We start from the raw sequence: 26,278 nt of genomic DNA on the forward strand, positions 1-26,278 counted from the left end.
GGGGGTCACAGAAGCAATGGTACTTGGGATCCTCTGAACAATAACCCAAAGTGGGTTCTTATGATCACCTCCAGGACGGATAGTTAGAGATGCAAATGGGAGACACCTGCCGCACTTGAAGGATCTGGGTGGGACTCTTAGCCTTAACCCTCATGCTCCATTTTTCTCTAGATTCGCTTTCCAAGTCCTTCCTTAATGACATCCCTGAATTCTGGCTTCTTTCGATTCTATTCCTCTTCATGGTGCTTCTCAAAAGACAGGATCTTTCTTCTTACGGGAGCTCAGACAAGTCAAAGACGACTTAAGTGGTTCCACTCACCCACAGAGGAGATATCCACGCAGTGCTCATCGCTGGAGTCTCGAGTCATGGCTTCCGTCCGGCTCCTTTTGATAGTTGCCCTTCGAAGCACTACACCAGGGAAGGGAGAGGCCGGTGAAAGACCACGAGAACAACCAGATCATTCAGGTCAAAGCTCAGGACTGTGTGTCAGGGGCTCCTGTGACACAGGCAGCTGCGTTGCAGCCCTTGTGTCTGTAGAAACACGGCTCCCATGCTCAGCAGCACATCGAAACACACGGGCTCCAGAACCCTCGCTAGACCTTATCTACATGCGGTAGGTAAGTAGGTGCTCCCTATCTATTTGTTGTGGCTCTTCCAAAACAATGCCACTTCCTGCTCGTGAAAGTGGTCCCAAGAGGATGCCCCAAAATTTTCACAGAAGATCCCTTTACGTGCCACTGGGTGTGTGATGGTCTTTTCATTGTACGGTATCAATCCCATGCCTTAGAACAAAGCAGCTCTAAGATTTCATTTCCATCACTTTAAAAAGCATTTAAATCCATGACTCAACTCCCTTCATTTTAAAGCACGACAGATTTTATGACAGGGAGACTTTCATTTCAAATCCCAGGGCACTCCTCTTTTAGTTTTTTGTTTTTTTTTTTTCCTCCCCTCCTCTTTTATCAAGAGATGGCCACGGCCGAAGAGGCCACAAATGCGGGCATGTGCCAGAGCGCGTCCTTACCTTCTAAGGCTGACGTCCCGGCATTTTTATTTTCTTCGGCGAGCATGACTTCCTCTATATGAAAATAAATGGTTTAGTGAATTATCTGTAAATGTCAAATTATTTTGCAAAATGAAAAATCCCTAGGGTGGCTGTGGCTCCAGGGTAGCAGAGAGAGAGAGAGAGCGCGCACAGAGTTCACAGCTCTGTGCAGGCACCAGCATCAGAAAGACAGCCAGGGTCACAGAGGGAGCTCCTGAGTGCACATCAGAGCAGAAAGGAAGTTCTGTAATGAGGGGGTGCGTGGAGGCTGATTGGTAAAACTCAGCTCTGTGTCTGATAACACTTGTTGTGAGCAAGACCTCATTTTTTTTTTTTAACTAAATTGGTAGGAGTGAAATCTCCTAAATTGGTAGGAATGAAAAATTTCTATTTCTGTTTTTCCTTCTACCCAGGTTCTGTAACCTTCTTCTAGCCATAGGAGCTTCCTTGGTGTTTCGTGTCTGAAGCACGTACAGGGTTTACCAAGGCATAGCATCTATTGCCCGGTTCGGGAGGGAGACCATGTTTTGAGCCTGTCTCCTTCTTGGAGGAGGAGGAGAGGAAGATGTCAATGGCCCAGGGAAGCAGGACCTGTGGGCTTGCTTCCTCTTACCCCAATCCCACAGTCTGCCTTGCTTGAATGGAAGAGGCTTAGGCCCATCATACATTTGTCCCTCTGATAGAACGAACAAATATTTTTTGTCCACCTGCTTGGCACAGAGTTCCAAAACCCTTGGAATTTACTGTCATCTGTATGCAAACAAGATGACTCATTGTGGAGGAGGACTGTGTTACCTGGGGATGTGGACGGGTCACCAGAAAAACCAACCACATATTTGGCTATAACCTTCAGCCCCATTCCCTCTCCTAATTCCCGGAATGGGTGACGGGTTTGAGAATGTTTAATTGCCAATGGCCAATGACTTAATCAAGCAGGTCTATGTAATGGAACCTTCCAAAAAACAAAAACCCAACATAATGGGGCTCAGGAAACTTCCGAGTTAGTGAACACATCGAGGTGCTGGGAGGATGATATGCCTGAAGGGGGCATGGAGGCTCCTTGCCTCCATCTCTAGGTATCTCTTCCATTGGGTTATTCCTGAGTCGAATCCTTTGTAATAAATTGGTGATAGTAAGAATAGTTTTCCTGAGTTCTGGAAGTCATTTGAGGAATGATCAAACCTGGAGCCCTATAAATTTGTAGTCAGGCAGGCAAAAATGCAGGCCACCTGGGCACCCCGTGTATGGGTGCTGTGTGAAGCAAGGGCAGGCTCGTGGGATTAAGTCCCTAACCTGTGGGATCTGAGCTAATTTCTGGTGGTATTTAGTGTCAGAACTGAACTGAATTGTTGGGGACCCATTTGGAGAATTGAAATGCTGGTCAGTGTTGGAATGAGGAGTCTGGTTGTTGGTATTTGGAAAAGAACCAAACAGTCCCTTGTATTCTGCTCATATCCTCCCCAGAAACAGTCCTGCGTTCCAGGACTTGCCCTCACTAGCGGGATATTCTTTTCCAGGAAGACTTGTTTAGAATAAACCTCACTAGCATCCCTCCAGACTTACAAACTAGCCCTTCTGTCCCATGTCTGGCAGGATTCTGAGTCCCCTCTGGGAGTGATGTGGATGAATTTTGATCCCTGTCCCCACCTCAGCCACAGGAGGGGCTGTCGGAGGCCTCGAGCAATCACTCCTTGAGATCCCAGCTGCCAGGGAGAAGCTTATAGCAGGCCCTATTAAACAATGGTTTAATTGAAGCAATTGTAACAAGTAAGAGGACAAGCAGAAGAGGGTAAAGTCATTACCATCATTCCACCTGCATATAAAACAGAGAGGATGTAATGTACTTCCCAGGGAGGGGAACAGTTTGGGGCTGGGAGGGGACCACACATTATACCAGATCATAAACGTTTGGCTTTCTTTTTTAAGTACAGCCTCTGGCAAAACTCTAACTGAACAGGTTAAGTGGTATTGGTGGGATGCTCCTTTATGCAGACATAGAGGGTTTTAAAGTCAAGCACAGCCCACGCTCTTCGTTCAGGAGGGCATCGTTTAAAAATCAGGCACTTGTTAAAATCGCCCTCGTGGCAATGTGAATGACCTCATCCAGGGGGTCACGTCTGCTGTGTAAAGTGCTTGGGTGCCGGGGTGGGCAGATCTGAGGACCCCCAAGGCAGATGGAGGCTGTGTAGGGCTGCTGTGTATCTGAGAAGTGCTTTGAGGGCTTTGGGTGTGGAGATGCCCCCCTCCCCCACTGCCTTTTGCCAAGTTCTCTTTCGAACTTGAGAGTGTCTTTCCAGGGAAATGTAACCCATATGTCTCTGATTCACTCACACCCCATTTGCAAAGGGAAGGGCCAGGAAGCACAATTTGACGTCGCAGTGCGTCTTTTTTCTTAGAAGGAGAGAGCTGGCTTTGCCAACTGGAAGAAAGTGAAGCCTTGGAATTCTGCATGTACGGAAAGAGCAGAGCCACAGAGAACAGCGTCCCGTGCTGCCTGACCACGAGTGGGGTCACGGACGGGGCGGGGAAGGGTCTGTGCCAGATTCTGCTGCTAGCCTGCTCACTGGGGCGGTCTGTCAGATGGTTCCTCCACCCAGGAGGCCAAGGACAGTGGGGAACTTCAAGCTGCCTGCCAGACCTGGAGGCAGATCTGCTCTGTCAGGCTGAGTTACCATTCTGGAAGGAAGGCGGAGAGGTTCACCTCCCCCCCCCCTCCACGAGAGCCTCAGAGAAGAAAGGGCAAATTTGGAAGCGCTGTCAGTGGGCACGGAGCAGGCCTCCAGAGGCAGCCAAGAAATGCAGATGGTCCTAATTGGGAGGAGGTTTTTAATCTGGCTTTGAAATGGCACTTTTCCTCACATACACACACTTTCACCCCGGAGAGGTGATCAAAGGTTGACTCCAAAACCGAGAGAGAGTTTTTGGGAGTCGGTGGTTAGAACGGGAGGGCCATGGTGTCATTCGAGAGCTGCTGTATGTAGCAGAGTACGGCTCAGGCAGCTAAGCATCAAATCACATTCCAAATTTCTCCTGCGAGACCTCACATCTGTGCTATGCTTTCTACCAGGAATAGAGGGGGGAAAATGCTGTCAAGTGTATTTTTTTATTAAAATAAATTACTCTTTGCTCAGGATGAAAATAAAGATATATAACAGCAATGTGATGCAATCTTTAAAATAATAAGGGAAGAAAATGTATCCATTTTGCTGACAGATATGGGGTGATCGATACCTCTCATAAGCAGCGGAGCCACAGTCAAACTTGAATCTGGTGGCTCTGTGGGTTAATAAAATCGTGATCGGTTTGGACCTATCCTCAAGGCTGGGCAAGAACTGTTCCTGATGCTGAGCCTTATAGTGAGGAACAGGGGATAGCTCGGGGAACAGGAACAAGCAGCTGTCGCCATCCGCCATTACTCGCTTACTGCAGTGGCCTCGCGGTCAACACCCCTCCTTCTGACCTTGCCTTCCTACTGTCTACTCTCAGTGCAGCAACCCTCCAGATCTTCAGTCGGACCATGTTCCCCCCTCTGCCCAAAACCATGCAGTGGTTCTTGCCTCGCTTACAGGAAAACCCCAAACCCTTATAGTGGCCCATAAAGTCTGCCTCCTCCTCCCATGACTGCCCCCACCCTGTCTTCCTGCTCGTCTCCCCTTACTCATTCCTTCTTCTGGTCTTGTAATATTCCTGGCCCACCTCCACACTAGAGCCCTGGCACTGAAATACCCTCTCAGACATTCCCACGACTTATGCCTCAGCTCCTTCGAGTCTTTCCCCAAAATGGGTCTCCCTGACTTCCCTATTTAAAATCACATCCCATAACCCTACCCTGATCTATTTTCCAGTGTACTTGTCACCTTCCTACAAGTTACTTATTTATCATTTTATCTCTGCCTTCCCCAGCCAGAGGGGAATGAATTCTGCAAGAAAAGGCTTCCTGCCATATCCCAAGATCCTAAGACAGGTGCTGGCACAAAGTAAGCGCTCAATAAATATTCATGGAATGAATGGATTGTTGTTGCTGCTGGTGTTATTATTATTGTTGTTGTTGTTGTTGTTAGCAGTAGTGTAAAATGTTAGCCACCCAACCTCAGCTCTAGGACTGGGCTCTGTGCCCTCTCACTCACCTCATCTTGCTAAAATTCGGGCCCCGTGAAGGTGTTTGGTAGAACAGGGAACGGTTAGACCCCAGAGGAAGCAAGAGCAACCAGCTGGGAACCCACACAGCTGGTGAGGCAGCCAGCACCTCTCTATGCTCTGGCCAGGGTGGCCCATGTGAACGGAAGCAGTGGGGGCAGGGGCAGGGGGCTGTTTGCAGGGAGGTCGGTGCAGCCCGCCACGCCTCACCTGCTTTGTCTATCCAGGCCCGGTACCCATTCAGCTCGCGCTCAATCTGCTGCTGCCGCCGTAGTTTCATGAACGCTCGCCGGTTCTCCACTCTCTCTCTCTCTTTGGCAAATTCCCTGTGGACGAGAAGGGGGAGAGGCAGGAGTAGTGAAGGTGGGCAGCGCCAGGACGAAGAGGACGGGTGAAGCATGGAGAAGCACGAGGGAGCCAGAGCAGGTGCTCCTCTACCCCTGGAGTCCCCCCTCCTTTGTTCCAGACGGCACTGTGATTTTTTATTTATTTCTTTTCAGCGTAACAGTATTCATTGTTTTTGCACCACACCCAGTGCTCCATGCAATACGTGCCCTCCCTATTACCCACTACCTGGTTCCCCAACTCCCACCCCCCTGCCCCTTCAAAACCCTCAGATTGTTTTTCAGAGTCCATAGTCTCTCATGGTTCATCTCCCCCTCCAATTCCCCTCAACTCCCTTCTCTTCATCTCCCCAGGTCCTCCGTGTTATTTGTTATGCTCCACAAATAAGTGAAACCATATGATAATTGACTCTCTCTGCTTGACTTATTTCATTCAGCATAATCTCTTCCAGTTCCATCCATGTTGCTACAAAAGTAGCAACTTTTGATCCTTTCTGATGGAGGCATAATACTCCATCGTGTATATGGATCACGTCTTCCTTATCCATTCGTCTGTTGAAGGGCATCTTGGTTCTTTCCACAGTTTGGCGACCGTGGCCATTGCTGCAATAAACATTGGGGTACAGATGGCTCTTCTTTTCACTACATCTGTATCTTTGGGGTAAATACCCAGCAGTGCAATTGCAGGGCCATAGGGATCTTAAAATGTTGCCCAGAAACCTCACTCCTTCCGCCTCAAGCATGAAGCTTCTCCAGATCGCTTTCGTCCCCATCAGTCCTAATACCCTCTGCGTGTTCCCGCTCTATCTGGAAAGGTACTTTCTTAGTCATGGGACACACCAGGGTTCCAAGTGCTATGTTCTGTTTCCCCAGCTACAACTCAAACCCTCAGCACCCCCCCCAGGAGGGGCCACCTTGCCTTTGTGCTTTTCATAACAACCGTGATTAATGTATATTGACCAATTACGTGCCAGCCCTCTATGACGTTTTTCAGACCCATGGACTCATTTAATCCATTACAGGCACCCTAGGAAGTAATAAGCGCTATTAAAATTCCTATTTAACAGGTGGTGAAACACCAAGGATCGAGAAGGGAAGTAACTTTCTGGGATCTGGAGTCAAACCACAGCTCTGTGCTTCCTCTGGCGGCCCGTGGCCCTGAGACCAAGAGCACCCATGCCTCGAAGGGCTGATTGTGTGTGAAGATGGCTGGCGGAGGTTAAACAGGAAAGGGAAGAACACAGAAAGGGCCCCTGGCTAGAAGAGAAAGGTAGTGGGAAGGAGGGAGCTGTGGGGAGGGAGATAATGGGACAGAGAGTAAGCCAAGGGCAAAGATCAGGGAGAGGACACAGTCCACTGACAGGTGCAGGGGACCAGAGTCTGTGGCACAAAACGGCCACAATCCTAAAGTCCCATGGGGAGAAAAAAGGGAGAAGAGACAGGAGGGCTCTGTGGCAGAGAGGAAGACGAACACATTCAATATGGGCATCGATAAAGGCGCACGGGCTGAGACACCTGTCAGCATCCCGCTCTACCAGCCCTTCTCATCACCAGACAGCCCTCCAGGCCACAGCGCCGCTCACCCGAGGAATGCTCTCCAGCCGGGGCCCAGGAGTGCTCCTGCTGCCCAGGGAGCTGCTGAACTTCCTCGGGGTGTCCCCATAATTAAAGAGGCGAAGCCTGAAGAGAAGCAGCCCAGCACCCACGGTGGGTCCCGTCAGCTACTCCCTTGTCGTGTATTTCTTTGATAGGATTTCAAATTCACTTGCTTATGACCTAAGTGAAGTTGTCTTACTTTGCTTGTATATGACAAAGTAGAGGGAAAAAGATGTATTTAGAAGTTTTTTTAAAAAAATATTTTACTTATTTGAGAGAGAAAGAGTGAGCAAGAGAGAGAGAGAACACAAGGGGTGGGGGCAGAGGGAGAGAGAGAAGACGACTCCCCTGCTGAGCTGGGAGGTGGACTCAGGGCTCGACCTCGGGACGCTGGGATCATGACCTGAGCCAAAGGCAGATGCTCAACCAACAGAGCCACCCAGACGCCCCCAGAAGTAAACTGGTTTGTTTTTTTTTTAAAGATTTTATTTATTTATTTGACAGAGAGAGAGGTCACAAGTAGGCAGAGAGGCAGGCAGAGAGAGAGGAGGAAGCAGGCTCCCTGCAGAGCAGAGAGCCCGATGCAGGGCTCGATCCCAGGACCCTGAGATCATGACCTGAGCAGAAGGCAGCGGCTTAATCCACTGAGCCACCCAGGCGCCCCAGTAAACTGGTTTTGATGAAGAATGAAGTCAGTTGTGTCAGGATGTCACATTCTCATCTGTTCTGGCCCCTTAGAACTCAGCTGCTGAGGGACCCCACTGGGGGCTTAACAATGAGCGTATGAAGGGACAGCGATGGCAAGGGAATATTAAACTGTGAACAGAGTCTGTGAGGACAATCTAAGAGCATCCGGTCTGAGCAAGCCTACACTATACCGATCTAAGATAGCTCCTTGAAGACCTTGGGGCAATCGGCTCCAGCCTTAGTAAAGCAGACATTTTTTTTGTTTTCAGTTTATTTTTTTTAATTCCAGTAAGTTAACATACAGCATTATATTAGTTTCAGGTGTACAGTATTGTGATTCAACAATTCCATGCCTTACTCAGTGCTCACGAAGATAACTGTGCTCTTAATCCCCCTCACCTATTTCACCCATCCCTCCACCTCCTTCCCCTCTGGTAACCATCTGTTCTCTGTAATTAAGAGTCTATTTTGTAGTTTTTTTGGTCTTTTTTCCTTTGTTCATTTGTTTTGTTTCTTAAATTCCCATAGGAGTATTTGTCTTTCTCTATTCCACTTAGCATTATACTCTCTAGATCCAATCATGTTGTTGCAAATGGCAAGATTTTATTCTTTTTATGACTGAATAATATTCCATCCTGTATACATACCACATCTTCCTTATCTATGCATCTACCAATGTACGTTTGTACTGTTTCTGTAATTTGACTATTGCAAATAATGCTGCAATAGGGGTGAACATATCTTTTCAAATTAGTGTTTTTTTTAATTCTTTGGGTAAATACCCCGTAGTGGAATTATTGATCATTCTATTTTTAATTTTTTGAGGAACCTCCATACTGTTTTCCACAGTGACTATACCAGTTTGCATTTCCACCAATAGTACATGAGGGTTTCTTTTTCTCCACATCCTCTCCAACACTTGTTTCTTGTGTTTTTTATTTCCACCATTTTGACAGGTATGAGGTGGTATCTCACTTTCGTTTCCCTGACGATGAGTGATGTTTGAGTATCCTTTCATGTGTCTAGATGTGTTGGCCATCTGGATGTCTTCTTCAGAAAAATATCTTTTCATGTGTCCGCTCACTATAAACTGGATTATTTATTTTTTGGGTGTAGAGTTGTAGAAGTTCTTTATATATTTTGGATACTAACCCTTTATCAGATACGTTGTTTGCAAATATTTTCTCTGATTCTGTAGGCTTTTAGTTTTGTTATTCCTTTTGCTATGCAGACATTTTTTATTTTGATGTGATCCCAATATTTTTGCTATTGTTTCCCTTACCTCAGAAAATAGATCTAGAAATATGTTATGGCTGATGTCAGAGAAATTATTGCCTGTGCTTTTTTCTAGGATTTTTATGGTTTCAGGTCTGAGCATTTAGGTCTTTCATCCATTTTGAGTTTATTTTTGTGTACGGTGTACGAAAGTGGTCCAGTTTTATTCCTTTGCATGTAGCTGTCCAGTTTTCCCAATGTCATTTTTGAAGAGACTGTTTTTCCCATTACATATTCTTGGCCTCCTTTGTTAAAGATGGACTATATAATTGTGGGTTATTTCTGGGCTTTCTATTCATTGATCTTTTATAACAATACCACACTGTTTTGATTACAGCTTTGTAGTATAGCTTGAAATCTAGGATTGTGATACTTCTAGTTTTGTTCTTCCTTTTCAAGATTGCTTTGGCTATTTGGGGTCTTTTGTATTTCCATTCAAATTTTAGAACTGTTTGTCCTAGTTCTATGAAAAATCTATTGGTATTTTATAGGGATCTCATTAAATCTGTGGATTATTTTATACATTTTAACAGTATTTATTCTCCCAATCCACAAGGATGGAATGGCTTTCCATTTCTTTCCGTTATCTTCAATTTCTTTCATCAGTGTTTTATAGTTTTCATAGGCCAGGTTAAGTTGGTTAAGTGTATTCCTTGGTATATTATTATTTTTGGTGCAATTGTAAATGGAATTGTTCTCTTTTCTTTTTCTGCTACTTCATTATTCATGTACAGAAATGCAATGGATTTACGTATATTGATTTTATATCCTGTAACTTTACTGAATTAATTTGTCAGTTCCGGTAGTTTTTTGATGGAGTCTTTAGGGTTTTCTAGATATAGTATCATGTCATCTGCATATAGTGGATGTTTTACTTCTTCCTTACTAATTTGGATGACGTTTATTTCTTTTTCTTGTCTGATTGCTGTGGCTAGGACTTCCAGTATATGCTGAATAAAAATGGTGATTGTGGACATCTATGAAGGTGACACTTACAGGCAGTGGGGAAAGTCAAACAGCAGCCCCCTGAAGAACATTCTTCCCATCAACACTAGTTCCCCTGTATCCTAACAATATGTTCTAGCATATTGCACTTCAGGACTTTTACTTTTGCACTGGTAGCTGGACATCAGCTCTCAGTTGGCTAAGCTGTCTCTTCCCAGTACCAACTTGTATCAAGGTATACCTCAACTAAATTTGTCTTTTATTCCTTTCATCTTCCCTTACCTGGAACAATAGTGTGATTAATCTGTCATTGATTTGGAGTATGTTATTTCTTTATTAGCTTATTAAGAGAAATTATCCTATGTACTATTGGCTTGTAAAATTCCTGCAGTAAACCCATGTTAATGTTAAATATGTTAGTTAATATTATTTAATTAGTGTCATTTAACATTAACTTATGTTAATGTTAAATAAATTGCTGGCAAAGACGAACTTAGCCTCTGAGCATAATTTGCCTCCCAAAATAAGATAGCGCTCATATCCAGGGAAGAAGAAACAAGTCAGGGGTTGAGGGACATGCCACAGCCCCCGGGCAGGGGAAGAGGAGGAATCTCATTCAGCCTCTCCTGCCAAGATATATGGATTCCTTGGTATGGACACCTTATCATGGTCAGGCAGAGGGCTTGAGAATAAAGCACATTAAGGGACAAATTTTGGGCTCATATTCAGGTTCAGCAGGTTCTACCAACAGTGTTGTGGGGGAATAGAGAGGAGAAACAGTCAAAGTGAAGAGTACAGGGCCAGTGAGAGTTAGAATAACAGAAGCCCTGGGGCACCCCCTTTCCTTTCCTTCATCTCCGGATTGTAACAATTAGAAAGAAACAAGGGGCTGGCTTGGTTCATGGCATTACCATCTACCAAAGTTTTTACCTTTATTTCTTTATTTTCTTTCTATCCCTCTTGTCCAATTAGTGCCATGTTCTGTTGGTTCTATCCCCCAAACAGCACTTGGACCTACCTTCCATCTTTGTCCTCACTGTGTTGTCCAGGGCCTCATCCTTTTCTGCCTGGATTATTGCAAAAGCACTCTCATGGTCTCTCAACCACCTGTCTCTCTTCCTTTCACTTTATCCATCTCACACACACTTTCTAAAACACACACTAGATCTGATCACTTCCAAACCTAAAATGATAACCGCAGGGAGTAACATTTGTTGAACACCTTCTAGTTTCCAAGCACCTTCACACATTTTGCTCATATTTTTTATAATCCCTCTAAGAAGAAGGTAAAACAGGTATTTTCATCCTCAATTTAGAACTTAAACAGCTTGTTCAAATTTCAGTAAGAAACAGAGCCAGGATTGGACCCCAGGCCTGTCTGCTCTAAGAGCCCAGGCTCTTCATGCCCCCCATGTCTGTCTAGCCCAATGGCATATTTATATGCTACTTACTTTATTGTTTCATATATATATACATATATATGTATATATATGAAACATATATATACATATGAAACATATATATACATACATATATATATATGTATATATATGAAACATATATATATATATGCATTGACTTTCCAACGATACTCTGGGGATCCAGAAAGTTTTAAAAAGAAGGTAATATTTTAAGGAAGACCTTGAAAAAAGGAGAATTTAAGCAGGTTGTGAGCAGAACACAATAATCCTTAGCATCTAGGGTGAGCATCATTACTAACAGCACCATTTTCTAGCCCAGAACACTGAACCTAAGGGGAGTTAAGTGGCCCTTTGAGAGAGCAAGTGTCCAAGGACACAGAGCCACTAAGAGCAACCAAGACCTTCATATCTTCTACATCCCATTTTCTTTCTATTCTTCCTCTGCTCCTCCACAGCCTCCTCCATTTTCTGCAAAATGGAATACAAACACCTAACATGACCTTCACAGTCTTTCACAGCCTGATACTAACCTTTCCTCTAAGCCTCGCCTCCCATCATTCGCACCCACCCACCTGCCTGCAGCCAGCGTGGCTGACTCCCGCAGCAGCACCCTTCTCCCTGTTCTGGAGAATGCAGCACAGCTCTCAAGGGTTGGTCCACCGCTTCTCTGCCGAGAATCCCTTCTTAACTGCCAGAGTCTGTCAGAATCCTTCTCCAAGGCCAGGTTGAAATGTCACTTCATCTGTTCAGCTTTCCCTTCCTCTCCTTCCTCCTTCCACAACCTCCAGCCTCCATTCTTTCTTTTCTCTGTGCCTTTACAGCTCATCTCCCAGCCAGGCTTCACTGTGGTGAGCTGTACATGTGACTATGTGAGCCTCTTGTGAAAATATTCCATGTCTTACTCAACTCTGCATCCTCTCAGACTAGACAGACTAGTCCTGGCACAGGGTAATATGCCCAATATAGATTTCTTTTTAATTAAAAATATCCAGGCTGACTTGGAGAGTATTCTGATAGCTCTACCCTGGTTCCCAAAGGCTTAAATGAAGGAACACTCCAACTTCATACTGGCCCAAAGGGAGGCAGGTGAACTAGCCGGAGAGCAGCAGTGGTCAGGTAATTCCTGGACACCACCACCGCTGTTTCCCTTGGTTTGGCTCCACTAAAATCTCTGCAGAATCAGTCCATGACGCATGCAGTGTGTCACTTTCTACCTGGCCCCCAGAATTACCATGTTGCTTGATTTCCAGTGGGAGAGAGAGGCCAACAAACCCCAGTCTAGCCTCCTTGTGTATTTGGAAGTTTTCTGGCTCTGGGTCTCCTCAGCTGGCTTCCCTACTCTCCTCTACTGCCACTACAGGCCCCCGTGAACTCTCATGCTTCCACCGGGCCTCTTAGCAGGCAGAGCTCAAGAACCCAGAGCCTAACAAAATCCCCTGGTCTTTTAAAGAAGCCTCTTAGCTAAAAGAAGTAAAGCAAAGAATAAGCACCAGTGGGGATAATTCCTGAGCGGCCCCTGTGTCCGTGGAGGAAGAAGGGCTGGGTAGGGGGAAGGTTCTGTATTATGTCTATCAAGGAGACTTTTCAGTTTTGTTTTTCCATGGGGGGCCTAGGGCACAAAGTCTGGTAGCAGTGTCTTTCACACCTGTCACCCCTCCCTGGTCGACATAATTGTGCCCATGGCTTATCTCCCTGACTAGTTAGTCTATGGGCTCCACGAGACCAAGCAGAGCCTACATTGTACCACATTCCAACAAGACCCTGCGAAGTTGGATCCAAGGCCCGTTATTACGGTAGATTTCACAGGCTATGGAAATAACATATGAAGAACACCTAATATTCAAATAACATATTTGTGACTTGTTAACTTTTTAAATATTTTTTTAAAATTTATTTGTTTGAGAGAGACAGAGACAAAACACAAGCAGGAGAGGGAGAAGCAGACTCCCCTTGAGCAGGGCGCCCGACGAAGGGCTTGATCCTGGGACCTTGGGATCATGACCTGAGCCAAAGGCAGACGCCTAACCATCTGAGACACCCAGGCACCCTGGTGACATTTCTAATCTATGAATCGCTTTCATATAAATGATTTCATTTATATTTGTAAAAACCCTGGGAGATCCAGAAAGGCTCTTGCCCAAGATCAACTCATCGGCAGAAGACAGAGCCAGAATTCAAGGTAATATATTCCAAAGTGAGGTCAAGTGCCATTTCCACAGCTGTCTTACATGCTATCTAGATGTCAACATTTGAAATCAGAAAGGACTTAGTTTCAGCTCAAGGTCAAGGAAAATAAGGACCTAAAAACAGAGTCTTGTGCTTTTTCTAAAAGGACAATCTTTTTAATTGAGAGAAGAGCACAAAAATCCATTGTTCTGTGCTGGGTTAATAAAGACCCAGTATAAAATTCATGGCATTAGTAAAGCTAGTAATATATTGCTTGATTTTGTATCTGTAGTATAGCCATCAATGATTTATATGCATATTACATTCTAGAGAGAACAGGGACGGACAGGATTCAATTCCAAAACCTATCAAAAGTAAGTGTCTATTCTAAACTTAGATCTAATATGTCCACCATTCTTGGGAGTATATATATGCCTGGCCCCGAGGAAAAGGAAACACGTGTCCTGCCACTGATCCCCTCTTCCCTGAAGACCTGAGTACCCTCTCCTTTTCACAGAGGATCCTGGGGTTATTCAGATGATGATGTTGGCAAAGATAAAGCATAGAACTGCTACATTACTTGGTCATTCAGATGACCACTGCCAAACTTTCTACTGAAAAGTACTTCAAAGAGTGGCCCTCCAAATATCTCAATTTATCCAACTCCCTAGAATCAAGCAAGGAAGTTTAAAAGAAGGAACTCTGGCTTACAGTGGAAAGCTTTCATAACTCCTCAGCCCTTTTTGCATTGGCCTGTGGCTTAAGGTATGAGAATGGCTAATCAACCCCCTTTCATTTGCTCCATCCAGTGGAAAAATACCCACAGACAGAACAGAACTCAAGATGGGATGCATCTAGAATCCAGAATCCCAAACAGGGGGAACAAAAATAAATCTCAGGTGAGGTAGCAAAAATACTATCAGGTCTGTTCTCAGAGCTAGGTATCCCGATAACCTCTGTGCTCACAAAGTGGCAGTGACCTCTGTCTCAACTTCCCTGTCAATCATTCCCTCTGCTCATAGCCCACCACAGGAATAAATCGGGTTATTCTAGGAGTCCAGACTGGGTTCCTGTAAAAGACTGGATGATGGTAAAAATCCAAATTGTGTTTCACTGCAGACACTTCTTACCCAGTTCTGTGATCCATAGTTTTAGCTGTACCTCCCCCCACCCTTTTTTGGGGGGGGGGGGGGTCCAGGAGGATAATTTGCAGTTCCCTCCCATGACAGAGCCCTCACATAGATGGAAGGAAAGTGACTTGAAGCTAAGCATGAATGAGCCTCTATTCTAGTTGTCACTTAGGCGTGCAAGGTTTGGGTTTCTAAATTTCAGTAATGGGAACTAAGAAGAAAGCTGATCTTCATGTTCTGCTTGGTTAAGAACCATTTTCTTCTTTCAGCCTAGGTGGTGAATTTATATTTGTGATTGCTTTTGTTTTCCAGCAGTTCACATGAGAGGCATAATTTCTTTAAAAAAAAAAATCAACTATTCCTACACAGCCAATTACAAATTATCCACAAGCAGATGAAGTGGAAGAATTATATGGATAATCTCACACAAGGTATAACACCCAAAACAGTGTCATGTGTGACAGTGGGAGGTGGGAAGTGTTCAGGGAGAAGGCAAAGTTCTCTTTCAAGTCATATGTAGGTAAATATTAAAATGAGTTTATAGTTCATGAATTTATAGACCTATAAAGGGGTCACTGCCAGATAACCCACAAAGGGCTAATCTGTGTATCACTGCATTAAGGTGACCAGTTTTGGTCCATGGGTTGATGTGAGGGTGCTTGGTCATTCACATTGCTGGAACTTACCATGAGGTAACTAAGTCACCAGGACTAACCTGGGAGAGTCAATGAAGCCTTGCTCCCGCCTGAAATTCCTGCCCATGTTATGTCACCTCAGAGTCACCAGGCACCTAGCCAGGTAGCTCTGCATTAATCTAGACAGTGAGGACGGCATTCTGGTAGGTCTGCTGTGATAAGAACCACTCTGTGGAGGACTCTGGTTCCTGTGTGACTCTCTAGCTCCAGACCTCTCCTCCTGCTTCAGTACACACCCGGAGCTTTGTTTACCGATGCAGAGGCCTTTGCAGCTGTCATGGTAACCAAAGAGAAGACAAAGCCAGCCAGGATGGGCTGGTCTGTGTGACTCAAAGATCTGTTTACCCACACTCTTGTGCACGCTTGTACGCTTCGTCACACACACACTGGCACACATACACACATGCTCACACGCGCACGCAGAAGCATATGCAGACAGACTTTGCCAAGCACAGAAATGGCCACATGGTCATGTTCCTGTTCCTCTCCGGAGCCCATGTTTCCAAAATGCTTCACTGCTCCCAGAGGAACTTGGCCAGTCTTCCGATAAGATGTTTGCTCCGGGAAAGGGGAATTTGGGTTAGATACCCAGAAAAAAACCTCTTCAACCCTAAATATTCTGAAATCAAGAGAAATTGGGGGAAGTCAGATAGGCAGTTGTGTGTTGGCTGCGATGTCCTCTTGGTCTCATTGGAACATGGGCTGGGGGATGGAGGGTAAAACAGCTTTTTGGTTGTTCTTACGAGTCCAGGGAAGCTTTTCTCCCATTTTTCAGAGGCGCAAACACAGCTCAGAGAAGGTAAACACCTTCCTGAAGGTCACACAGTTCAGCTGTATTATAGTTATTTATGTCTTATCCCTTGACTTGTTCCAGAAAGGATTTAAGGAGCCTTAGGTTTCTAATAAATAAAGGCCAGAACAGCACCCAATTCTCTAAATGCCATCCAGTGTTGATTCTAATAAGCACGATGGATGGGAGTCCCGGAGGGTGAGGAATGTTTAACTCGGGCACTGTATCTCACTGTGTCACACTTCCCCCGAGATCAGGGACTTTGGGAGGGCTCCTCCAATGAGAACTCGTCCTTTCCTGAGGCAGTTAAGGGAAATAAATGACCTTACACAGAGCGCTATATCCTACCCTTATTCCTCCACCCCATACCCACAGCAATGGAAGGAAGGCCATGGGTCTCACATATCAGAGTATCAGGTAGGGGGCGCTAACAAATCAACTCTCCCAGCCTCCTCTTCCACATGCAGGGAAACCAAGGCACAGATAGGTCAGATAGCTTGCTGGCCCAAGGCGGGGAGCATGTGATGGCTGCCCAGAGCAGCACCTGGATCTCCAGATTCCGGAGCCAGTGCATTTTAAATCTGCATGACATTTTAGTCATGAGAAGTCAAAGAAGCACATTCTTATAGGTCTTAGGGGAAGGCATGGGTTCTTTTTATTTTTTTTCTTGTTCTTCTTGACATTGAGATTTCATTTATTTGTTTGAGTAGATGCAGGGGAAGGCCTGGCAATTAACACAAAGGGGATAATGAAGGAGCTGGAATATGTTTCTGTTGAGTTTTTGGCCTTTTAACCCTGAAGTTGGTGTAATCCAGACTGTTAGAGCATAATAATTAAAAGCTCTGAAACAAAAATTGAAACCAAAACCAAACTGGATTTGAATCCTGTCTACATCCGGGTATGACCTGGGGCAAGTGAACATCTGGAGTCTCAGTTTACTCCTTTGTGAAAAAGGAATAAACACCACACCTGTCTCAATGCATTGTGAGGATTAAAGTAAATATCAGATGGAAAATGCCAAGTACAGTATCGAGGAGAGCAGGTGTTCTAAGTGCCCATTTTAAGTATCACTGACACTCCTAAGAATGTATCATAATACATGTAATCTATTACCAAGGCCTTTATCCATCCATCTATCCATCTCTACATATTCTGCCTCCAAAATATAATTAATTGAGTGCCTGCTGTGTGGTTGGCATTATTTTAGAATATGGGAATACAACAGCAACCATAAAAGAGAAATCCTGGTCTTCATGTAACTTACACTGTAGTGGAGGAGACAGACAAGAAAACAAGATGGAAAAGAGCAACATAAACATGTTACATACATGTAAGGGCTAAGGCAAATCTAAGGTATAGAAGAAGAGCAGTAAGTATGGGGAGGAGGTCTGGGATTTGGGGTAGAGTGACCAGGGAAGGCCTGGCCTAAGAAATGACTTGAGAGGTGTGAGAGAGGAGCCATCCAGGTATCTGAGGGAGAGCGTTCCAGGAGAGGCAACAGCCACAGGGAAAAGCTCTGGGGCAGGAACTTTCCAGAGGAGCCTTCCAAGAATAGAAAAGGGCCAATATGGCTTTGAAGTGGACTGAATAAGCAGAAAACAAATGAGATGAGGTCACAGTGGGTCACAGGCTGTGTGGAGGTGAAGAGCTAGACCATGTAGGGCTTCAGAGGCCCTCTAACAATTTGACTTTTACTTGGTGTGATCTGGAAGCCATTGGAGGGACTGGAGCAGAGGAGTCAATGACCTAAGTTTTCACAGAAGGTCTCTGGTCACCCTGTTGACAACAGGCAGATGAGGGCTAAGGGATGGAGCAGGAAGGCCCTACAGTTTATACACAGATCATGGCTGTCTTGGCCAGAGTGGTAGGTGTGCAGATCCTGAGAAATACCAGGGCTCTGGATACGATGTGAAGGCGGGGCTAAGAAGACGGGATAACATTTATGGAGTATAAGAGAGATCTGGGTTAAAGATGACCCTCCCCCAGAAGTTTTTTACCTTGAGCAACAAGAAGGACGGAGTTAAATGAACTGAGATGGAAAAGACATTGTGAGGAGTAGCGGTTTGGGGGGAGGGTGGAGTGGGGATCTCACGTTCAGCTACGTACATAAGTCAGCTGGATATCCAGACACATTCGCATTAAAAATCATTCGGCCCAACAGCACTAATTCTGTTCTCCATGTGGTGTATGCCAGCTGCTTCAAGGAGTATCCTTGAAGGAGTATCTCTGCCACTCCTCCTTCTCCCCTGCTGTCATATGCTAGGAAGATGGTGACTGATTTTCCAGCAAAATACAGTCCAGAAATTATTGTTGCTATCACTGCAAATAAGATTCGAAATAAAACCAAAGCCCACAAATATTCCTGAATGATGCATTATTCCATTCCAACTGCTTCACAGCTCCTCCCATCAGCAGGGATGATCCAGGGATAGCGTGTACTATGGACAGAGAAAAGTGACACGTTCTCACGTGTTTGTCCTTAACAAGCTTTTAAGACGGGAACTAGGAAACCATACTTCTCTTCCTCTTTGACAGATTGGAAAATCAAAGGCCTAAAGGATCAATGTGACATATGGACAGACACAGAGTTACAAAGTGGAATTCAGATCTCCCAACTCTGTACAACTAACTGCCTCCCGGTCCGCACCCGCCCATTGTTGAACAGACACCACCAAGCCATGAGCTCTGGGGCACACACGAAGCCTTCGGTGTCTCTGTGCTCATCATGGGCTGTGTTTCAGTCACAATACTTCAGTGGGCTCAAAGCCCTGTGGTGAGGAAGAATGAGCCACGGGAAGGAAGGGATTTCATATTCCTTCTCGCTCATTTCCATTTCCCTCTCTGCCCGCCCCCCACAGCACTCCACAGCAGGAAAGAGGCTTCTTGACAGAACAAATGGCTGTGTTCTTTTAAGAGACACTTTTTGTGATCCTCTGAGAAGCTGGAGCAATCGATGCTGCCCTCCCCACCCCAAAAGGGTCTGGAGGCTCTGAGGAATGGATGAGGCTGCGTTCAAGGGAGTGACTGAGAGTTTATTACCAAGTTGAGTCATTATACACTTAATACTGTGTGGGTTTTTTTTTTTCCCCTTTGTAAAAAGCTTTGAATTTCCCAGAATCCATTGTTCAACAGCCCCAGATAATTTAAACACTAAAGATTCCTCTCAGGGAGGTAAAATCCTTCTGGTTCAGCATCAGAAGATTCTTCCCCGTTAAAACAAGCCTTTTCTTCTGCTTTGGAATGGACAAGCGGAACCAAAGAGAAGGCCCAGGGTTGATGGAACAGTAGTGGTGGATAGTGAGAAGCGGAGCAGAAATCTGAAGAAAAAAAATCAGAAAGGATGAACACCCAACCTGGCATCAACATGGATGGGACTGGATGAGATGATGCTGAGTGAAATAAGTCAAACAGAGAAAGACAATTACATGGTTTCACATATTTGTGGATTATAAGGAATAGCATGGAGGCCATTAGGAGAAGGAAGGGAAAAACGGAGGAGGGGGGAATCAGAGGGGGAGACAAACCATGAGAGATTATGGACTCCGAGAATCAAGCTGAGGGTTTTAGAGGGGAGGAGGTGGGGGATGGGTGAGCCTGGTGAAGGATATTAAGGAGGGCACGGATTGTTTGGAGCACTGGGTGTCATATGCAAATAATGAATCAGGGAACACTACATCAAAAACTAATGATGTACTTAACGATGACTAACATAACATAAAAAAAAATTTTTTTCAATAAACTCTATTATGAAATGAAAAAAAAAAAAAAAAAGGCTGGAGAGAACAAGACGGGGAGTCCTGAGGGAGGTAAACAAAGTTTGCAGACTTAATGTTGGCTAACGCTCCAAGTGTGAGCTTACCATCCAGAAAGGCTGACCAGGTTTTCTACTCACTGTCCTGGTAAACGTCTCCATGACGGGCCAGCCAGGAGTTTTCTCTCACATGTATTCATTCATATCTTCAGGGTACATTAAAGAGCCCCTCCAACTCAGCTCCATTTTTCAGACAGAAAAACTGAGGCTCAGTGCAGGTAAACTTGCTCAGACTGCTCACACATCTGTATTAGAAACAGCCATACCTCAACTATTTCTGTTCCTTATAAACTGCCCACTTACTTGTTGGTGGCCCGATTATGTTGTCATCTCTGTGAGGGCAGGAGCTGTGTCAGTTCGCTCTCACTCAGTATCACACTCAGAGTCCCAGCACCGACCGAATGCTCAGGAAACGTTTGATAAGACAATGAAGGGCACCCCACCCCCACAGGCAACCACTGGGCAAAGGGCAGTTTGGGATTTTGGAATAAGAGGAGAGAGCGGATCTAGTGGCACAGGCCCTGGGCCTCAGTCCATAAGATGCATCATCCCACGATGTGCAGAGTCAAGGGTGGGGGCGGGGGAAGAGGGTGGCAGCACAGGGCGGTGCATGAGGATCTGTGATTCCGTGATTCCCACTTATTTTTCCAGGAGAGGCTTCCCAATCTCCTTTGCTTCTCCTCCAAACATGAGCATGTCCCAGGAAACATGAGCATGTCCCAGGACCCAGACCTGGGTTTCCTTGAGCGTTCTCCCTCTAGGTGATCTCAGAGACCCATGGAGTCAACGCCGTTCTATGCTGAAGACCACATTTAGCTCTCTAGCCCCAACTCACCAGTGAACTTCAAAGCCATCGGTGCAGCCATCTACTTGGTATCAACAATGTGGACGTGAACCTGGCCTCTCAAACTCAAGATGGCCAAAGCAGAACTTTTAATTTCTCCCCCAAACTGCTCCTCCTCTAGTCTCTCCCATCTCAGTAAACAAATAATACCACTCAGTCATTTTCTGTTCTACTTATCCATTCTCTTTTCCTCACCGCAAGCCCAATCCAATCTAAAAGCAATTCCTAGCCATTCTGTCTACGAACTTCTCTCGAACTCATTGCTACCACCTGAGCCCAGGCTACTCCGGTCTCTTGGCTGGATGCTCCCTACCCTCAGTAGCCCACAGTAATCTCACTAAGTGACATCTTATTTCCACCCTTCTCCTGATCGCCCCCATTTCCCTCATGGAAGGAAAACTGGGGAGGGGGGTGACTTTTGAAATACAAAAAAGTCCTGTTCACCCCTGCTTATGACCCTCCCCCTGGCATCTCAGGACTAAAATCCAAACTCTTTCCTATAGTCTATAAGACCCTACATGGTTCAGATCTTTGTCTCTCTCGGGGTCTTTCCAGATCACAGAACCAAAGTTAACAAGCCCACTAGCTGTCATGCTCTACCGAGTCAGGCTGTTTTACTTCATTAATAACCTTTGTCAGGAAAAGATGATTTTTTCCACCTGTTTATTTTTTTTTTTGTCTTTCCAAAAGAATATAATAATCTTCTTCTACAATGTTCAACATTGTGTCCTCAGTGCCCAGATACTTAGAAGGAACTCAAAAAATACTTGTTGAATGAAAGAATAAAGGTAACAGAGCACTCTAAATTATGCATTCTTTTCTCTGGAGGTAAGTTACCTTCATGACTCATGACCACCACAGATCCCATCTACTCGTTGTAGGATCAATCCCTCTGCCTCCAAGAATTCATTCTCAACCAAGCCACTCTGAAAACAAGCTATCCACCCTTTCTTGACGCTTTACAGGTGAACTTTCAAAACCACGCCAAAGCTGCAAAGTGTCCTCACTTCAAGGAATTCTTTAGTACATTCGGCTTAAATTTTTTCTGCCACTGACAGCTCATCCCGCTGCAGACTCCCTTCCATTGAAGGTTATTATCTTTTACTTAGAGGTCTTTTTTAAATTGAAGATACTTAATAAATCACCAACTTCTTTAGCTTATCTTGCAGTTAACCTAAGTTCTTTGATAAAATGCAATTCATTATGACCCTATTGAAAATTTCAAAGCCTATTAGGGACAAAAGCAGGTGATGTACAAGTAAAGACGTTCTCCTTTGGAAAGGCTAGCATGCGGTAGACATCACTGCTTAAGACTACTGGAGGCTATGCACTTCCCAATGAGGACTCTGTAATTATAAATACACAACTAAAGTAACAAGATGTCCTAAAAGATAATTAAACATGTAGTATAGTAAAAACAAAAAAACAAAACAACAAGAACAAACAAAACCACTGTACTGGACTTGGTATACCTAGCTTTGAATCACGGACCACAGCCAAGTCATTTAACCTCTCGGAGGCGGGATTTCCTCATACATGGCATTGATAAAAATACAGTGGGCTCACAAGAGTACCTAGCATGGTCTATCTTAAATATATGTGGGTTGAACCTGAAGCCTAAAGTAGCTGGTACTCTGAAAATCCAAAACTCTGTCATGGATAACTCTTGTCATTTTATCACCTTGAGAGAGTAACTCAAAACACACATTTGGGTCAAGGATAATATAAGTAAGTCAGCATCAGAAAGGAAGGAATACCAAGAGGAAAGTGCATCTTTTTCCTTCACTCTGTCTTAAGTATGCCCCTGAACTCTGCTAAGGATATTTCTGCCCTACCCTGCTCTGTGCAGTTGAGGGGATGAAATCATAAAAGGCATTAAATTCACGTTCTCATCAGGGAAGGAAGTAGGAAATGTATATTGCCCTTTTATTATCAGACAGTAATTAAGAGAAATGGATTCTCATGAAAAGTGCCAATTTTCAATAGCATAAATAGCCAGCCATATCCTTTTGGAAGGAAACATGCTCAGCTAATAAACACTGATCATTTTTTAGCTATCTTATATCTAAATATTACAATTCTAAGTGAAATATGAATTCTAAGCGAAAATATGACTTCTTCCCAAGTCTTCAATTCTTACCTGAAAATACACCTTATTTGAAAACATTATCCTTGCATACATATGGCTCCACAGTCATGAAAAATCACATGCATCCATGTGGGTACACACGTATACACACATTTATTGCCAGAGCCCACTTACAGGAAGGTTAAGACCTGAAAAGATCTACCGTGCCAACGTTCTTTCCGGAGGTTCATCTACTCCTTTGTAGATATGCCCCCGACCTGGGAAGCTAGTAAGTATGGGCTTTACTTCTAAGGGGGGGAGGGTAACTCGGTAGGATTAGCTCAATAATTCTTACGTGTGAAATACTGTAGTCACTAGATTCCTATCACTGTATTTCTCCCTAATGCTATTCAGAAAAATGACTGCACTTTATAAAGAATCTGAAAAGTCAAAAAACTAGCTTCTGCTTCTGGCAGAATGACCCACTAGTGTTCTGAAACATCTTTTATACAAAATTCCCAGACGCTGGGTAAATTGCAGTAAGTATGGCAATTAACACATTGCTAAGCTTAAGTAACAGAAATCTCCATGGTCAAAAAACAAAAAAGACACATGCTATATAAATACTTCCCCCCAGGCTGTGGCTTGTCTACGTTCATTTTCTTAATGTTGCCTTTTGGATGAACAGTTTTGTTTTGTTTTTATTTTGACAAAGCCCAACTTACGAATTTCTTTGTTTTATTGTTTGTGTTTTTTTGTATTCTGTGCAAGAAATATTTGTCTGCCCCAAATTCTCTGACATTCTCAAATTAATATTTATCTACAGAGAGAAATAAGGGTCTAGATTCATTTTTTCTTCCCCATACCAATATCCATTGATCCAACATGATTAATTAAAATAAACTGTCCTTTCCTCATTAATTGACTTTGCACTTTTGTCAAAAATCAACCAGCCACATATATGAGGGGGTCTCTATTCTGTTCCTGATTAATTTCTCTATCCTTGCACCAATATCATATTGTCTTGATAGAGTAGCAGTATAGTATATCTTAAAATCAAGTGGTGCAAGTCCTATACCTTTGTTCTCCTACAAAATTATCTGGCTTCTCTAAACTTTTGCATTTACATGTTAGTTTTTTTTTTTTTTAAAGATTTTATTAATTTATTTGAGAGAGAGAGCACGAGTAAACACAAGCAGGGGGAGGGGCAGAGAGAGAGGGAGAAGCAGACTTCCCATTGAGCAGGGAGCCTGATGCGGGGCTCGATCCCAGGATCCTGAGATCATGACCTGAGCCGAAGGCAGAGGCTTTAACCCACTGAGCCACCCAGGCACGCCAGTTTTTTAATCATCTTGCCTATGTCTTTAAATCAGCCTGTGGGAATTTTGAAAGGGAATATACTGAATCTGTATATTGATTTAGGGGTAATGGGTATCTTAATGATATTGTCTTTTTTTAAAAGGATTTTATTTATTTATTTGAGAGAGAAAGAGAGATCATGAGCAACAGGAGGGATAGAGGGTGAAACGGACTCCCCCTGCCCCTTGAGCAGGGATCCCAACCTGGGACTTCATCCCAGTACCCCAGGATCATGACTTGATTCAAAGGCAGACACTTAACCAGCTGAGCCACCCAGGCACCCCTAAGTCTTTCAGTCTATAAGGATGGTATGTCTCTCGATTCTTAAAGGACTTTTTTTCAGCAATGTTCTGCACTTTTCAGTATAAAGGTTTTACACAACTTTTGTTAGATTTATGCTTAGATATTGGATTTTATGCCACTTTAAAAATTTTTAAGTTTAAACTCATTTCTCATTCAAGTTGAAATTGATCATTGTAAGTATATATGACCTGATTTTTTGTATATTGACCTTATATCCTGTAATCTTGCTAAATTTGCTTATTAGCTCCCATAGTTTATAAGTTCTATTGTTAGTTTCAAAAATATGATATTGTTTGTGAAAAAATTAGTTTTACTTCTCCCTTTCCAATATTCTTGGCCTTTATTTCTTTTTCTTGCCTTAAAATGGCTCAGAGCTACAGAACAGTTTTAAGAAGTGCTGAAACAGGGCTCCTGCGTGGCTCAGTGGGTTAAGCCTCTGCCTTTGGCTCAGGTCATGATCTCAAGGTCCTGTGATTGAGCCCCACATCAGGCTCTCAGGGAGCCTGCTTCCCCATCTCTCTCTGCCTGCCTCTCTGCTTCTTTGTGATCTCTGTCAAATAAATAAATATAATCTTTATAAGAAGTGCTGAAATTATAAATTCTTTGTCTTTTTCCACATCAGAGGGGAAGGGGAAAATATTTTATCTACAGGTATGGTGCTAGCTTGTAGATTTTTTAGACATTCTTTTATCAGATTGAAAACTCCTGTTAGTTTACTGTGAGTTTTTATTACAAAAAGGAGTTGGATTTTGTTAAATTCTTTTTGTGCACCTGTCAAGATGTAATATGCTTTTTCCCACTGTTGCTATGGCATATTAGATTGATTGATTTTGAAATGCTAAACTAACCTTATATTCACAGATTAAATATTACTGGGTGATAGCGTATTACCCTTCTGTTCTGCCAGATTTGACTGATAATATTTTATTCAGGAATTTTGCATCTATGCTCATCATGGATATTGTCCTGTAATCATCTTATAACATATTTGTCAGATTTACGCACTGGGGTTATGCCTGCTACATCAAATGAGCTGGGAAGTGTTCTATACTCCTCCATATTCTAAAGGAGCTCATGAGGATTGGTATTATGTTTGGTTAAAATGACATATGGCCTGGATTTTTGTTTTGCTTTTTTGGTGGGAAGGTTTTAGATCAATTTAATTTCTTTAATAGATATGGGTTTACTTAACTCTTTAACTTCTTGTGTAAGTTTTGGCAATTCTTGTTTTCAAGGAACTTGCTATTTTATCTAAGTGGTTGAATTTACTGGCAGGAAATTGTTCATATTTTCCAATGTCTGTAGGACCTGTGGTGATAACCCATTTTTATTCCTCATGTCGATAATTTGTGTTTTCTTTCTTTCTTTGAAATTTAAATTTTAAAGGTGAATTACATAGCAGAGCAAATAGCATTAAATAAAAGGTCAGTGAACTGTGAGATTTTATTTTTGTTTTGGGGGGCTGTTTTTAGACACAGCACAATAAAATAAAGAGATGAGAAAAACAAAAGGGAGATTAATAGAAATGTTAGATAATGATTAACGTCTTTAAGTCAAGTCAGAATTCCATAAGAGAAAAGACAGAGTGAAGAGAGGAAATATTTGTAAAGATAATACCTGAACTTCTCAGAATTGAAATACTCAAATATATAAGTACAATA

General features: G+C 43.7%; 1 protein-coding gene across 7 annotated transcripts in view; it reads right to left on the minus strand.

Moving 5' to 3' along the window:
* Positions 1-26,278, minus strand: part of CACNA1E (calcium voltage-gated channel subunit alpha1 E) — a 501,197-nt gene that overhangs the window by 84,187 nt on the left and 390,732 nt on the right. For all 7 annotated transcript variants that reach the window (XM_045982501.1, XM_045982499.1, XM_045982497.1 and 4 more), the window contains exons 10-12: positions 5,394-5,509; positions 1,026-1,079; positions 320-409 (exon numbers count right to left, since the gene is read on the minus strand). In XM_045982501.1, coding sequence (XP_045838457.1) covers positions 320-409; positions 1,026-1,079; positions 5,394-5,509 — 260 coding nt within the window. The remainder of the gene's footprint in view (positions 1-319; positions 410-1,025; positions 1,080-5,393; positions 5,510-26,278) is intronic.

Source organism: Meles meles, chromosome 17 (genome assembly GCF_922984935.1).
Source record: "Meles meles chromosome 17, mMelMel3.1 paternal haplotype, whole genome shotgun sequence".
Taxonomy (NCBI): Eukaryota; Metazoa; Chordata; class Mammalia; order Carnivora; family Mustelidae; genus Meles; species Meles meles.